At 36.2% G+C, this 16,688-nt stretch overlaps 2 protein-coding genes across 6 annotated transcripts in view; one reads left to right on the forward strand and one right to left on the reverse strand.

Annotated features, from left to right (window-relative positions):
* Window positions 1-656: 656 nt before the first annotated feature.
* Window positions 657-12,406, reverse strand: LOC123872477 (centrosomal protein of 131 kDa). Its single transcript, XM_045916761.1, has 16 exons — window positions 12,101-12,406; window positions 11,182-11,299; window positions 8,401-10,522; window positions 8,239-8,328; window positions 7,930-8,059; window positions 7,189-7,296; window positions 6,322-6,480; window positions 5,841-5,885; window positions 5,354-5,559; window positions 4,771-4,907; window positions 3,924-4,012; window positions 3,618-3,829; window positions 3,012-3,124; window positions 2,706-2,764; window positions 2,041-2,183; window positions 657-1,360 (listed from the first exon to the last, which is right to left on the reverse strand). Exons 1-16 carry the CDS (start codon window positions 12,230-12,232, stop codon window positions 1,225-1,227), a joined length of 3,999 nt encoding a protein of 1,332 aa, XP_045772717.1. The 5' UTR covers window positions 12,233-12,406; the 3' UTR covers window positions 657-1,224.
* A 198-nt stretch (window positions 12,407-12,604) lies between these two features.
* LOC123872724 (perilipin-4) overlaps window positions 12,605-16,688 on the forward strand; it is a 31,739-nt gene continuing 27,655 nt past the window's right edge. For all 5 annotated transcript variants that reach the window (XM_045917179.1, XM_045917182.1, XM_045917181.1 and 2 more), the window contains exon 1: window positions 12,605-12,892. In XM_045917179.1, coding sequence (XP_045773135.1) covers window positions 12,874-12,892 — 19 coding nt within the window. In that variant the 5' untranslated portion in view covers window positions 12,605-12,873. The remainder of the gene's footprint in view (window positions 12,893-16,688) is intronic.

The following is a 16,688-nucleotide window of genomic DNA, read 5'->3' on the forward strand; positions in this document are numbered from 1 at the left end:
TAATCCAGGGTACAATCTATCTCAATTCTGAATTTCAGCTAAATTCGTCCAGTAAATTTTGCGTGATTGAGTAACAAACATCCAAACATCCACACTCCCACATTTATAATATTACTAGGATTAGGATGTTAGGATTAGGAATGTCTCCGATCAAACAAGTTACATGTTTGAATGCTGTCTAGCAGTAGCCTTCTTAGGGTTTTAAAACACACTTAAATTACTCGTGAACTTTTGTCAAGACATAAAACTTGTAAGTATCCAGTTGTTAAAGTACCAGCTACAAGGCTCTTTTGGCGCGTGGCCAAAATCGGAACTAAAGCCGCCATCTTGAGAAGTGCACTTGTTGATAGTTCACAGCACTGTCGTCTTATAGCTACAACAGCGCCCTCCTTCAAGTGCCAAAAGAGCCTTGTCAGACTGTGTGTGCGTAGTTTAAAAAAATTCGAACTGCAGTAAAATTCGAACGATTCAATCGCCGCCATTTTGTTCCCCTTTAAAATGAGAACGTTGACAGCACAGCGTATTTTTTATTCAGATACATAAGTTAGTCTTTGACTGCGATCTCACCTGGTGGTAAGTGATGATCCAGTCTAAGATGGAAGCGGGCTAACCTGGACGGGGCATGGCAGTTTTCATTGAACCCATACCCCTTTGTTTCTACACGGCATCGTACCGGAACGCTAAATCGCTAAACGTGAATATCGGCATGACTTATAAAAGTTGTAGTATTGTGCAGTGTTGACAACAGGATAGGAATGTATTTGACATAGAGTATAGACTATAGACTATAGAATGACACTTCGCTGCAGTCTTGAGCATACACATGAGGTGCATTCACTTTAGCTTCTATCAGTAACTTTGTATTCAGTAGGTATTCATATTAAGTCTTCTATTATAGAACAATACTCAGAAAATTGGCAAATTTTTGCCCATTAATCTCCTATGTGCCTCCCTCAAGCTACTCGACGCTGGCGAAGTGCATTGTGCTGGTCTGGCACTACAAAAAGCCACCAAACAAGAGAAAATGTTTATATCAAAAATAAACGCAGCAATATATTTTAAGCTTAGCGTATTACCAATATTGATATTTCTGTTACCCAACACTTAAAGACTTGAAGCTTATTCTTTAACGCAATTTTAGAGTATATCAAGGGTATAGTATTAAAATCCAATGAGTTCTTCAATACAGCGGCAAACCAAAAGCTCTTAAACGTAAGTTAAGTATTATTTAGACTTCAAGAAATCTTTCCTTTGCTGCTGCAGCTTTTGTTCGAGGAGCGTGATCTTCTCCTGGTACTTTGCTGACTCTCTGGTCAAGGCTTGAATGGCGGAATCTTTTCGAGCCACGGCCACTTTCACTCTGGAACAATTTTTAAAAAATTAGTGGACGTTTGTTGTATTTCATGAAGCAGACTGGCTTGTTGGTCTAGTGGTTAGCATGTTCGACTGCGGATGACGAGGCCCTGGGTTTGATTCCCGGGTCGGGCGGAAAATAGGTACCTATTGGGTTTTCCTGTTTAGAAATTCTCAAGAGTAAGGAAGTTGGCGGTGTGCCATCCACGTGCACGTAAAGCCAACGGTTCTGCGCTTGATCTCTCTCAGGTCATGTCGGATTTCCGTCCCATTGAGCTATGAAAATGAGAGGATAGAGAGAACACCTGCGTGTGCGCAGTATAATTTCTCCCGCGCAGTTGGCTGTCTATGGAGATTGGGCACATTGGACATTATTGCATGGAGTCCCCTCAGCCTTGGTAGTTAGTTGAGTTTGGAAGGAATATTTCTAAGCTACAATTCGATTTTACGCAGATTTTTCTGTAATAGAAATAGAACCGAGATTATTCACGAAATACCGCTTTTTGTAATTCAAGTCTTAAATGTATTTGGGAACTTTGAAAAGATTCATAGGTTTCAAAAGCATGAGAAAAAACATACTAGCCATAAATTTGATGCATTTGCTCTCATGCGTCTTTATCATGTCTTCATCTGCAGCACCCACTTCCTTCGCGAGAGATATCTACACCCAAAACAATGCTCACTCACTTAGCATACAACTGATGCATTTGCTCCTCGTGCGTCTTCTTCATGTCTTCTATCTCCTTCTGCAGCGCGTCCACTTTGCCGCGCCATGACGCCTCGCATTTTGCTCTTACTTCCTCCGCGCGGGATTCTAATTGAGTGTTTTTCTGAAATTCAACATCACAGATAGTGCTCAAACTTAAAACGTGGCCAAAATAAATTCAAAACTTCTCACACAGCAAATGAATAATAGTTTTCTTTCTTTCTTTCTTTAAATCTTTTATATTGCATAATAAATGATGTATGAAGATGTAAATAGTTAACCCTAGCTGGTTTTCATTATTTACTAGGTAAATAATAACTATTAAAGTTTACTCTGGAACTGTAGCTACTTGAGTTATAATGCGTAGAACGGTTCTATGCTTAGTGTATGCACCGTGACGTGTTCGGTCAGATTTATCCTGCAAGAAACGTGTCGTACGAATGCCGTGTGAACGGAGTCTCAGAGTACAACCTCGACCCAATGTTTACCGGCCTATTACGATACGAACCACCGGTATGAAAGTTAAAACGTTCTTTTTGTGACTGTTTTTATGTTACTTCACTTTCCCCATCATTCCCCCTTTTTTGATTTCATTTCATCCCCCATTGAAACCTTCATTTTTGTACTATTGTATCAATGTACTCACCTCAATCAGAACTCTGTTTCTTGTCTCAAGCTGACTAATCATAACGTCAAGTTCTGCACCTGAAATTGAAAATCCGTACTTATTTACTAAGCAGTACTTATTTAGTAAGCAAAGCACGGTAAATGCACATAACCTGCACGCCACTGCTGTCGTAAGTTTTTCATATGAGTAGGACAAAGTTATTAACCAATCCTATGATATGTTAAATATCGATAGGTTACTAAACAAGGTTATTATATTCTGTCAATATAATGTAATTGTATAGTCTTCTTGTTGACAGATTACGGATAAAGACAGAAAACTTACATCTATCTTCGGTCTGGCGTATTCTGGCCTGGGCGTCTTGGTATCTCTTGAGGGTGGCTTGTTCCGTTTCTGCGAGTTCTTTTAATTCCGCTTCGTATTGTTCTTTGTTTCTTCTGAAAAATTGTTGTAACTTTGGAATAGGCTTTATTGGCGCAACGTAATATTAATAGCATTAATGTTGGACCAATGGAGATCAAAATAAAATGTATCAATATTAACGTCAGTATTAGTATTTTGGTCGGGCAAACGAATCAGTGGACCCCACACAATGAATCACAAGTTCAATATGGAGGTTAGCTTAATATAGCCACTTATTATTCTATCAATTTAAATGGAAATAGGAAGAAACCTATGCATCACTTTAAGAAAATTAAAATCCCCGTTTTAGTATATTAATTGAATGAGTTTCATGAACTTAAAATTCAATTAAAACTCTCTAATAATGCTCTCTATCTCATTACAGGCTAAAATGCTGTTGCTTTCTTACTTTACTCTGCATGTTTTCCAACAGGATTGTGCGTCAGATTCCAGACTCAATAGCTTTCCCGATCTCTTTCTTACCTAAACGAAACGTATCCTTCCATCTCTTTCTACCTTATCACTTACCTTAAGGCATCTTGCAGCTCTTTTCTCCCAGCTTGAGCTTCAGCTTCCATACTTTCAATAGCTTTCTCGATCTCTTTATCTCTTTCCAACTTATGCTGAGCGGCTATCTCTGTCACTTTCTTTTTCAAAAGTAATTGCTGGTCGGCTTCGTAATCTTTCTTGTATTGTTCGAATTCCTTTTCTAATTCTTCGCGTTTCTGTTTTAATTTAATCTGAAAAATAGTTTAAAATATTCTTTAAACTATATTATTCTAAAAATAATTTGATACTCCTTTATGATTAAGTTATAGATTACACTACACTTACTTCCAATTTTTCTTTCTCTTGTTCAATTTCCTGTTCTAATTGTTGTCTCTTTTCATCTAATATTTTTTCTTGCTCACTCTTCCAATGTTCTTTAAAGATAAAAAAATATTACTTAATTAAAAATAAAATCAATCTTTGGTATACATACTCTTTGTTCAAGTATACCAACCGTAATATTATAATTTTATGGGCCAATGTCCCTTAATAAAGTTGTTTTTTTAACCTTAAAGTAACCATCTGCCACGCCTCTTTTATATGCAGGTGACGACAGATACGCGTGATTTGACAACCTCCTTATTAAGGAGATCCGACATACAAGAAGAGTGATTATAGAGTAACAAGTGTAAATTAAAAATTTATAACACCCCCGACAAGTGAAGGTTACAGCTTAACTAGAAAAGAGCTGATAACTTTCAAACGGCTGAACCGATTTTCTTGTACTATTCCGCGCCTACGATCCAAAAGTATCTGAGTTTTCCAAAACATCATTTTCAAATAAATAATTATTTATCTAGGCAACGTCCATCTTGACAGCTTGACATTTGTCAATTGACATAATATTATGAACCTAACGGTATCTAACCTTCTTTTCTACAAGAAAACTAGAAAAGAGGTGATAACTTTTAAACGGCGGAACCAATTTTTTTTTGGATTATAGCTAAGAACACTCTCGATCAAGCCACCTTTCAAAAAAAAAAACTAAATCAAAATCGGTTCATTCGTTTAGGCGCTACGATGCCACAGACAGATACACAGATACACAGATACACAGACACACAGATACACAGATACACACGTCAAACTTATAACACCCCTCTTTTTGGGTCGGGGGTTAAAAATGACTAACCAAGTTCCAATTTTTGCATTTTCTCCTTCTCAACGAGTTCTGCAGCGACTCGTTCGTTTTCTGCGCGCATCTCTGCGATCAGGCGCGTGCGTTGCTCTTGGTAAGATAATTCCAATTCCAGAATCTGTTTCTCCATTCTGGAATACAACCATGCTAAATAGTAAAATGAGTGGTTCCCTAATTATTTAGATGACATGCCACTAACAAGTAACAGATTTGATCGAATTTGACTGCGAGAACATATTTAGAGACATTGTAGGTAATGATTCCTAAGCTATTTGACCTGATATATTTTATCCCTTTTACTTATCTAGAACTGATTCTCTTACTCGAGGCTTCTTCTCAAATTCACTGAGCGTTTAACTTGGAGACATCGAGTTTGTTCCGCGTGTAATATCTTCAGATCATTCCTAACCAAACCTGATATTGCCCATCTCTTTCACTTACCTAGAACTGGCTAGCTGCCTCTCTTTCAACACGCATATTTAGTATTGAGATGGCCAGTCTTTTACGCGAACATCTTGAGATGCGATAATTTCTAACCTAACTAGTCTTAGCTGATATTTACATCCCTTTTACTCACCTAGAACTGGCTAGCTGCCTCTCTTTCAATAAAGCAGCTTCTTTTTCTTGCTCTAGACTTCTTCTCAATTCTTCCAACTCTGCTGCATGTTTAGCATTGAGACGGCCAGTTTGCTCTGCGTGGAACATCTTCAGATCTGACACTTCCTTCTGCTGGCGTTCTGCCATTTCGCGTAGTTCACCTTCTAGACCTTTGACTGTGAGCTCCTATAAATAAAAGTGATTCCAAATTCAAATACTTAACTTTATATCACTCACACCAACATGTACAGTACGCGACAGGTTGAGATGGCAATCGGGGTGGAGACGCCCCGCACACCCGCACAGCCCCCGCGCTCACCCGGTGCGGAATAGCGCCTGTGACGTGCGGGTGTGCGGGGCGTCCCCCCGCCTAATACCCCTTCTTATAATAGCTGTATAGTTCTTATTTGAATTTACTAGAATGCGTGCTTAAAAAACCTCTTGATTAGGATCAAAAGGTTACTTACCTTTATCTTTTCAGCTTTCTGTCGCACCCATCTTTGTCTGGCGACCTAAAAATAACGTTTAAAATTAAATGATTTTTAAAACAAGTGACAGCAAAACTAGTAGTGCAATCTGAAGTTGCAACATGCCAGTCAGTGCTGGTCATACATTATACACAATTCCGCTGAGGATTTTTTTTCTACAATGTGCAGTTATACACCTCGTGTTCAGATTGGACTACAGACTTGTCCTGCGCGCGCTGCATAATGCCAATCGCTAAGAAAAGTTAATCAAAAAACGTCCAGTTTCAATCAAATTTAGACCTTAGTTCGTTAGAGTAAGGTGCAATTTCAAGTATTGGCAATAGTAATAAAATTGAAAATGCTTTTAGAGCGTCTTAAATATATTCACTTTGCGTGAGCAATTGTGTTTCGGAAACTTTTGGAACGAAATTGTGGATTCTATGACCGAATAATGTTTTGAAACTGTGATCATAATGTTTACCTGTTGTGCGGCCGCCATCTTGTCGTGCTGGTTCCTCAGCTCCAGTTTGTATCGCTCCTCGAGCGCCTGCGCAGAACGCTTCCAGCGTTCTTCGAGCGAGCGGCGCTCGTCCACCAGTTGCTCTATGCGGTGGTTTAATGTTTTCTTGTCGTTTATTAGCTGGAAAAGACCACTCTGAAATCGTCTTAACATGTTACGGCGCGGTGTGACAGATGACAGTCAGATAAAAAAACCGGCCAAGTGTGACTCGCGCACCGAGGGTTCCGTACTCGGGTATTTTTTCCGACATTTTGCACGATATATCGAAAACTATCATGCATAAAAATAAATAAAAATCTGTTTTAGAATAAGCTCTTTCATATGATACCCCACTTGGTATAGTTATCTTACTTTGAAAATTGAAACACATTTTAATTTTTTTTTAATGATGTAACCAAAAATTCACGGTTTTTAGATTTCTTTCTTTACTTGAGCTATAAGACCTACCTGCCAAATTTCATGATTCAAGGTCAACGAGAAGTATCCTATAGGTTTTCTTGATAGACACGACGGACGGACGGACAGACAGACAGACAACAAAGTGATCCTATAAGGGATCCGTTTTTCCCTTTGTGGTAAGGAACCCTAATAAATGGAGACGTCTAGACAGAGCAATCCTGCGGGTTCCAGGGGCAAAACGAAACGGGGGAGACAGACTGGCCCACCAGTTTGGCGAGCTACAAAATGTAAAAGACATGTTAAATTATTACGAATAAAAAAATAAAAAAAAGACAACAAAGTCATCATATAAGGGTTCCGTTTTTCCTTTTGAGGTACTTTCGCATCCAGGATTTCTTATTTCACGACTATTCAAGTAAAACTACATACCTGATCAATGAAGCTCTGGTGTCTCTTTATGGTCTCCTCACACTCCTGCTTCACTTTAGCGATGTTACGATGCGACTGTTTCTCCAAGTTGCTGACTTTGGATATCATCTGAAATAACATATCAAGCATGTAAGTATCAACTCGCATGAAGTATTTTAGCAATGGTTCTTGGATTAATTTGCTTAACCTAATCGTCCGCGTGGATTGGGGTTTCCCACGTGACTTTTTTATGGGATAAAATATCACACTTCACACTAATATTATAAAGGCGAAAGTTTGTATGTGTGTGTGTGTGTGTGTGTGTGTGTCTGTATGTTTGTTACTCCTTCACGCAGAAACCACTGGACGGATTTGGCTGAAATTCGGAATGGAGATAGATAATATCCTGGATTAGCACATAGGCTACTTTTTATCCTGGAAAACCAAAGAGTTCCCACGGGATTTCGAAAACCTAACTCCACGCGGACGAAGTCGCGGGCATAAGCTAGTATCCTATAATCGTCTTCAGGAAGAAAGCTATTTCTATGTCCATCAAGATGGGTATAGCAGTTAAACCGTGAAAAGATAAATAGAAACACATTTTCGCAATTGTTAATCCATGGATTGCGTGTATTTCAATCTATTTATATTTTCTTTACCCCATCATTTTGTGTAGGCAAAAGGATAAAGACTGCTGTGATAAAACTTCGAGGATTTAGGGTGTTTTTGGTTTTAAAAGCTAAGATTTTTAACAGAACATACCTGTTCTTTATGGTTAGTAAGGCTTTCTTGCAGTAGCGCGATGCAACACGATCTTTCTTCCAACTGTAGTGAAGCTGTCACTAGCCTTTGGGCCAGCTCTGTTTGAGGCAGTTTCAGGAGTCCCTCTAATCTGAAAGAAGGGTAGAGTTTACATTGACAGTTTACAGAGGGTTGTGCGGGTGTGCAGGGCTTCCCCACCCCAGTTATAATATATGTCCAAAGCAGACAAGGGGCCGCTAGATTCCCTACAAGAAACCTAGGTTAGTTTAGTAATGGACGTCTGTCTCTTGATGAAGACGATTTGCTTACTTGGGAATAGTTTGAGGAGTTGTGTTTGTGACAACCGATAGCGCATCATTTGCGCTTTGTTCAACCTTCTCCAAGAACTCGAAGATTTCCCTGAAATGAAAGAAACCATGAAATAAATAAAATCAGTTCTAAACTTAGCATTTTTAAAGGCATAATGCTTACATAAAATTATCCTTAGGAGTTGGACACCTTTCCTGTTCCTTATCTTCTGATTCTTTGCCACCATTTACATTACTGACAGATGTTACAGGATTCTCACCGTAACTTTCTATCTCCTTTAACATTGAATAAATATCCAATACTGTGGACTTTGAGTTCAATTCTTTCGGTTTTTGAGTTTCTACAGCAATTTGATTACTTTGAGATTGAATTGTTTCCTTAACTTCTTCTATAGGAGGACTGTCTGATTTGCCTGAATCTGCCTTAGCTGTCTGTGGCGATTCGGATGCCATTTCTAAATTATCTATGTCAAGAAGTCTAGGTGATGGGGCAGAAAGTGACATCCATGAATCAATATCTTTATCATTTTGCACGTCTTGTAGTCTTGCACTTGATGGTGTACGCAATGCGAGCGCATTTTTCTGATTTCTTGCATTGGTTGATGCATTACTTCTATCGAGGTTATTTTTGGCCGTCCTATTATTCCAAAACTGTTTATAACTCGTATTTTCTTCGACTTTAGAATGAATGTTGTTTAGCTTTTTATCATACTTTTTTAAGATTTTACCTTCCTTTGAATAATCACCTTTGATTTTAAGGTAGTTCTGTATCAGTTCTTTTGTTGTTACTTTAGAAATATTATCACGTTTGGCGTCTAAAGAATTTTTATCGCTTAGAGGGTCGCTCAAAGTCTCGCTTTCTTGGGAATTTTCTCTAGAATCTCTGTTTTCGTGTGAAATGTTGTTAGAATGATGTTGAAATAATTCATCAATGTTAAGCGGTGTCGGCGATATAGCATCTGTTTTTATATCTTTTAGTGTTAGCTCGTGTAAATTGTTTATAGCTTCCAATTCTTTTTTATAATCTTCAATGACTTTAGAAGTATACGCTTTTGTACTACTGTTTAAAAGATATGTGGGATATTCAAAGTTATCCTTTTCAGCGTCAGCTGTTTCTTTAACGACTTCACTAGTTCCTGGAATATGAATTTCACTTTTGGTTGGAGAATTCTGAGGTGGTAAAGCCAGATGTCCTTCTTTCTTTAAGAAGAAATCTTTGTAGAGTAATCTGCTATGATTTAATGGCTCTACCCATTTCTGATCACTTTGAGTATTAGTATAATCTTTTTCATTCAAAAGCTCCAAGCTTTTCGGCTGATCATGCATTTGCATATTAAAATCTGTTTCTTTTTTAAATGCTGTTGTAGGAAGCGAATAATTAGAAGCAATGCCTTTATCTTCTTTCACGCAACTATCTGGGTAACCAGAATCTTTGGATGAAGTATCTGTATGAATAACCGTACTCGACAATGTAGCCTTGTATGGATCGGTATTTGCATGAATGTCGTTGTAAAAGTTGCTGTAGTTTTTAGTGTCATTCATAAAATAGTTTGATTGTTTTTGATAATTATTAATTTTGTCATTTTCTCCTGAGTTGAGAATTTCTAGATTCTCTCTGTTTAAATTTTGATTATCATTAATGTCATAGTTCTCTGGCGACGGGCTTGCGATATTATTATTTTGAGAAGGAATACTATCAAGATCTTGCGTTGACTCCTCTTCTACTAACGACAGTTGCTGTTTAGTAAGGTACAAATGACGTGAATATGCATCTATGGATCTTTTTACCTCATTGTTAGCAGGAGCAAAAGAAACCCTGCCTGTTAAAGCATCCTCATTTTTAATATCACCATCAAGAGAAAGGAAGTATGACTCATAAGTTATATTCTTAAATTGAGGTGAGGTACTTCTTAGCTGGAACAGATCTTTATTTCTAATAGGTGATGTTGGTCTTTGATATTTTTCTTTAATGGTTACTTCTACGCCATAATTATTATCAATATTACCGCTACCACTTAGCCCATTTATTGAATTATCCATAATCTTTCGCCCTTTTTTGGCAATGTTTCTATACTTTAAGAAATTTTTCGGGATGTTCCTATTTTTGACACCAGATTGCGCTTTAGCTTTAATCTTGGTGCCTAAACTAATGAAGGTATCTTCAGAGCCATAATCAGAAGCATTGCTACTTATCTCTCTATTATTAATTGCTGGATCTAGGTAGACTTTAGAATTTGATAGTAATTCTTCTGTAGGTGGCAGCACTTTTACACTTAGTGGTGAATCTGAAAAATCAAAAGCAACTTGTCCAATTAATGAATTTAATGTAATCTTACTGTAAAAAGTTTCTGCAAATAAGTAAATATTTTGAATTTGAACTTATGCTAACAAAATTGATGCCAATTGGGGTAGGTATACCTAAGTGCTAATGTGGCGGATATGTTGATGGGACATTAATTGATAATTAATTGTCTGTCATTAAATGGCATCCATTTGAAAAGATGTAAGCTATGAAGATTCTGATTCTTTATAGTCGTCATTCAAAAGCCTTGAAAAGAAAGTTTTGGAAAGATTTTATTGATGATTCTGTCTTTCTATGTTTTATTGCTAAAGTTCTTGGCCCCAATCAAACCCCTTTTCATTAATCACGTAATGGTAGACGGAAATGGATTTTCTAGGCTGGGTATAATTTATGCAGTGAGCTTCCAGATCTTTTCCCATGTACAGTTTACATGTGTGATATTTATATAAATGCTAGCTGGTACCTGTGAATTTGTCTGCATGGATTGCAAAAATCCATGGGGTTTTTTTTTGGTTTTCCATGGAATGATTTTCTTTGAAAAATAACAATAGTTTCATAGTTCAGCAGTTGAACGATGAAATTAAGGTAACAGCCAGATACATTTTCTCATTAATAAATAGTAGTTGAGGATTTAGTTCTTACTATTATAAGACTGCAGCAAATCAGCACTGAATGTCTTTAGTAAAGACCTCGTAGACGGAGACCTATCTTTGGTGTCCGCTGAGAATGGCCTTTTATATCGTTCCTGGTTATCTTTATTCTGTATACAAAACAAAACAAATAAAAGTATACAATAAAAATTATAATTAACTAAGTAGCTGACGCCTGTACCCTGATTTAGGCATTAAAAATTCTGTGCGAACACTTTAATTTTTTCAGGAAAAAGTAGCCCATGACACTCTTCAGGCCTTTGGTGGCTGGTTTCAAGGGTAAACCAACAAGGAAACATACTTATACATTTATAATATTATGGTTAGTGATATTCTCATAATTCTAAATGATTTAAATGGTAATATTGATTAGTAACTTTGTGTGGATAGGATTTATTAAAATAGATAAGCTATTACTGTAACATTGTATCTACAGAGCTCATACTCAGTTAAGGTTTATTCAAATCATAAAAATAGGGCTTAGCCTAAGGGCTAGACTGATGAGCTCTGAACTACAGTAACCAAGTTTATAGCAAAGTATAGTCTGACCAAATATATTTTTAAATGTTAATTAATTTCAATGGGTATCTGATATAGTGATTTACGTCAGTAAAATTATTCTACACTAGCTGATGCCCGTGACTTCGTTCGCATGGATTTAGATGATTAAAAATCCCGTGGGAACTTTGATCTTTCCGGGATAAAAGTAGCCTACGTCACTGTCCAGGTCATAACCATACAAGAATCACGTCAATCCGTTGCGACGTTATTGAAGGACAAACCAACAAACAAACGTCAAACACACTCGCATTTATCATAATGGATAGTGATACGCCAGGAAATAGAGTTGATTGTCTTTTATAAACGTGTTTACCCTTTTATAAAAGGCAAGGATTAAAAAAAATCGGTACCAGAGAGCAGGAATTCTGCAGCGCGGACCGCGGTCGGTTTTTTATGTTCTTCTTATCGTCCCTTTTCTTACTTCTATAGGTCAGATTCACCGGCGAGCCGAGCAGTCGCAAGTTATTGTTTTCCTTCGACATTCCTGCTCCAGCATTGGCTAGTAATCCATAAAATTATCAATAATATCGCTGACATTTTATCATTTTCTTCGGTTTGTTGACAAACTGTCGAGCCGTTGCTAGGCGACGCAGATGTAGCTTTCAAAAAGCGTTTTGTTGTCATTCCAAATGTCAGTCAGGACTAGCTAAGTTAGCTTAGAGCTAGGACATAAAAAGATACAACTTTTCTTACAGTATCGCAAACATCAAATTAATTTTCTGATAGGATTTATAATAATTTTGATAAAATAAAAAAATATAAACAAAACAAAAGACTCGGGATTCCTAAATTACAAAAACGAAAACAACACTTGCAGTAATAAAACGCATGTGGTACAGATGACGTAATGCGCGGTGTCTAAAAATAGTTGGATTCGATCACTTTGGTCGTTGCTCGCATCTTGTAAAGTTCAGTCGAAAAGCGGAAAGTGATTGGCTTTGGTTCGGAATCGGATTTCGTCTATTCTAGCACTTGCGGTGTAATCTTGAAGGTTGCTGATATAATTACGCGGACACTCGATCGACTTGCGAAATAACGCAAAGTAAAAATTAGTGCGACTATTATTTTGTGTACGAAAAAGTTGTGAGTGTGTGCTTGAATTTGTTTAGAGAAAAATACCAAGATGTTCAGCGGAATTGCAGGTGAGGATTGAATGAATGCCCCAATTTTTTCATTATTGTTATACATAAATTGTTTTATTTTTTCTTAAAAAATAGCAATAGGTAAGTAATTTTGAGTATGTACATACTTTATAATAATATTTTTGTTTGTAAATTCTAAATAGTGAATGTTATAGTTTATTTATTTAGTTAATATTTTTTTAGGGAATTCATTTTTAAATTAGTGTGTAAATATAAATAATTAGTAGGTAACTACGTACAGTTGAATCAATTCGTATATTGTAGTGATTTTGCTGTAAATTATGGCTCGGAAAATTCTGCTTGGTTACTACTGCGTAGTTAGTGGTCAATGATATTAGAAGAAAATCTAATATCATTGTTAGTGGTACCTACTGCTACGAGAATCCATTATTAGAGTAGAATATATTCTACTCTAATATATTAGAGTAGAACCATAGATTACAACGTAAATTATGTAGTAATTTTTAGATTTTTATTGACTGTGGGTACTATCATATTAACTACTATCTAGGTACTACCTACCTACCATCTACCTACCCGCAATTTTATCGAAAGAGAAAATTTGTGATTTATAATAACTTTTTTTTTTTGCTTCGTCTGTGGTGGCGTTCGCTGGCGCGCGTGTTGTGACTTTTTGGAGTGTTTTTTTGTTAGAAGTGGCCGGTTTTTGTGTTCTGCTGGTGTTTATTGCTGGTGAACTGACTGGGAAGCGCTCTAAAGGGGTGCCGCGTGTATGTCGGCTGGCGCCGGCACAGACGAAGTCCATACTTATACATATAGTTTCCCTAACTTGAAAATAACTACAAACTTGACATTGGCTAATTAGAGTAAAGCCAGATTTAAAGAAAAAAAAAACAACTTTTTTTTTAATATTCTCCTCACTGTAACAACATATTCAGTTATATTAAAAAGGGGCTACCAATATTTTATTTAAATTACATACTTAACTACATTGTTATTTCCACCAGTTGTGTACGTAGGTAGTAAGTACCTACTTACGGCTATAATGATAATTAGGTATATGTATATTAAGCCGATAACGGTTTCGTCTTGGTTATTATCGCATCACTTATCTCTGAGAGACGAGCATAGTCTAAGTCTTGTCTGGGTCAAACAGTGCTGCATGACTGCTATTTTTTTAATTAATTTCCGACTTCTTGGACACTCACTGGGTTTCTGGAAATGTTTCCCCGAGTCCCGATATCATGCAATTCACTGTAGGGTTCAGGAACTTGTGCTGCCACCATTTGCATTAAAGAGATAGAAAAATGAACAATCTGAGTGTGGTTTGGATCTGCACCCTACCAGAAATATGGTATCATTATAATTAAAAACCTTTACAAATTTTATTATAAATAAGGTCACATAAATAGGGCTGTCCGTACTACAAGGCTAATGATGTGAGATAAGAATAGTTGTGGTACCTATGACTGTCTGTTAATTGGTCACTCGTAAACAATGGTTCATTAACTCGATGACTCATCAGTTTAAATAATCCAGAGCACGGATTCAGACTTCAGAGCCTTGAGTATTTCCAACCTTAACTTAGCCTTCAAGCTTATCGCTGGTGTTAATCTTCTAAGGGTGAAATAATTGTGAAATCATAAAAAATTGGTCATTCATGTAGGTCTAATAGGTTAATAAGTTTAACATGCAAGCCTCTTTAATGCGAATGACAGAACAACATGTTTTTAACAAAAAAAAATTAAATAAGTACTTAGTTGGTTGATTTATTTACTTGAATCATATTTATTTAAATATGTAATTACACAACTAAAAGTGAAGTGCACTCTTTTATTAATTATTATTATTTATAGTCCAGTCTCTATCAATAAAAACCCCTCTCTTTGTAACGGACGTCCTTTAACATTCGATAGTGACATCGCGTCGTTATTAAGTAGGTAGTTAGGTACCTATCTACATATGAGCCTAGAAACTTCCGAGTTAGAGATTTTTTGAACATCTTATCAGGCAAATCATTATTTCTTAAGCTAACGCATTCCATTTCAGCAGATCTAGGTAACTTACAAATACATAGGTATTTGTAAGTTTGGATGTAGGGAAGTAGGGAATGGGTAAACTTCGGAACTAATTACGTATCTAATTCTGAAAATTTTTTGGTATAGTTATACAAAACGAATATTAATTTTCTTTTAATTTCACAATGTTGTATTGTACAACATTGATTTCCCTTCTCTCGCGTCATTTTATAAGCTCAGTTATAGTCAGTTAGGAATATTTGGTTACATGCATCGAAACATTACACTCAATCTCAAATGTAGTTATGATATTACGTTAAATGACGCAACCCTATCACGATTCATGACTCTCAGAAGGTACAAAGTTTAAATTCCATTACTTACTTATTTCTGATTCATTCATCACGATTTCCTATGACGAGGAAATGGTTAATTGGAAGAATGCACATATTTGTGAATGACTCATATTCTACTTTGATATGCTAAGACGTAGAATCTCAAAATAAATTTAAAGACGTTGCCGAAACTACGCATTGGTAGGTAGGTACATAATATTGGATTATGTATTTGACAAAGTCATTTGAAATTACAAAATAGCACCTAATATGTCACGTTTCACAATAATATATGAGTGTACACAAACGTTATATAGGTACTTAAATACCATATATTATACCAAATACATAAATAATACATCATTAAAGAATTAGCATTCAAAATAAGCCCAAGCAGACATATCTACCTACCTACCTATACCTATGTAAAATTATTAAAAGTAGATTGTACCAATTAAGTTTGTACGTGATTGTACCTTAACCTGAGAGCTTATTTATATTTTTATAGATAGTGATGTAAAGTGTAAACGGAATAATCATTTGAATAAACAAAGATCAAAAATAGCTAAATAACAAGAGCTATATGAAGCAGTTGCCGTCATACCGACAGCAAATTACCCATTTGCATTCAGAATCAATATTCTTACAGTAATAACACTAGACCCAGGCCATACTAATTATTTCCTTTTTTATACGCAGTGGTTAGTAAATGGTATTAGAAAACATATTGTGTGAAATTAAAATCATTAATATATAATAATTAGGAGAATTAAATCGTGGGTAAACATAGATAATAATTTGTCTATACGAAACAAATTACAAAGGGACTATATTTAGGCTGTTATCAATTACAGTCCAAAGTTTATATTTATCAATAATATTAACTTAGTGTGCTCTTGTGAAGACCTTTAAAACTCATCATTTGTTTGTTAGTAAAACCAGGTTTAAAGTTGAACTTTTAACCTCCAATAAGGTCAAAGATTGCCCTAACACTGCGTCTACAAGTACACGATTAATTCAATATTTTATGTATGCAATATTGTGAGCCGGTGCATGTGCACCAATATCTGAAAAGCTGGCAACGTTGAGGTCACGGCCACGTACGCAGTAATGTGGTAGGTATCCAATGGGAATCCATGACTCACTACGTCGTTCTGTTTCTGATATATCATAACATCTTGTAGCCTTAACTTCAGTAGTCATTACTTTATAATATCTCATGGCTGATATTAAGAGATCGCTAATGTTTCCGTCTGTTTTCGATAATGATGGCATAAAATTGTAACAACAGTCCGGAAATGGTGAGTTAGATAAAACTTTAAGAGACGTGGTGTTTCCAGAAGATCTTGAATAAACAAGAGGTTCATATAGAACAACCAATTTGGAACGCACATACCTAACTGAAAATGTCTTGGCAGATTTTGATATGATACAAACAAAAGGTAAATAAAGGAACAAAGGATACTATAGGTACATATTCAT

The sequence above is a fragment of the Maniola jurtina genome, chromosome 15 (assembly GCF_905333055.1).
Source record: "Maniola jurtina chromosome 15, ilManJurt1.1, whole genome shotgun sequence".
NCBI lineage: Eukaryota > Metazoa > Arthropoda > Insecta > Lepidoptera > Nymphalidae > Maniola > Maniola jurtina.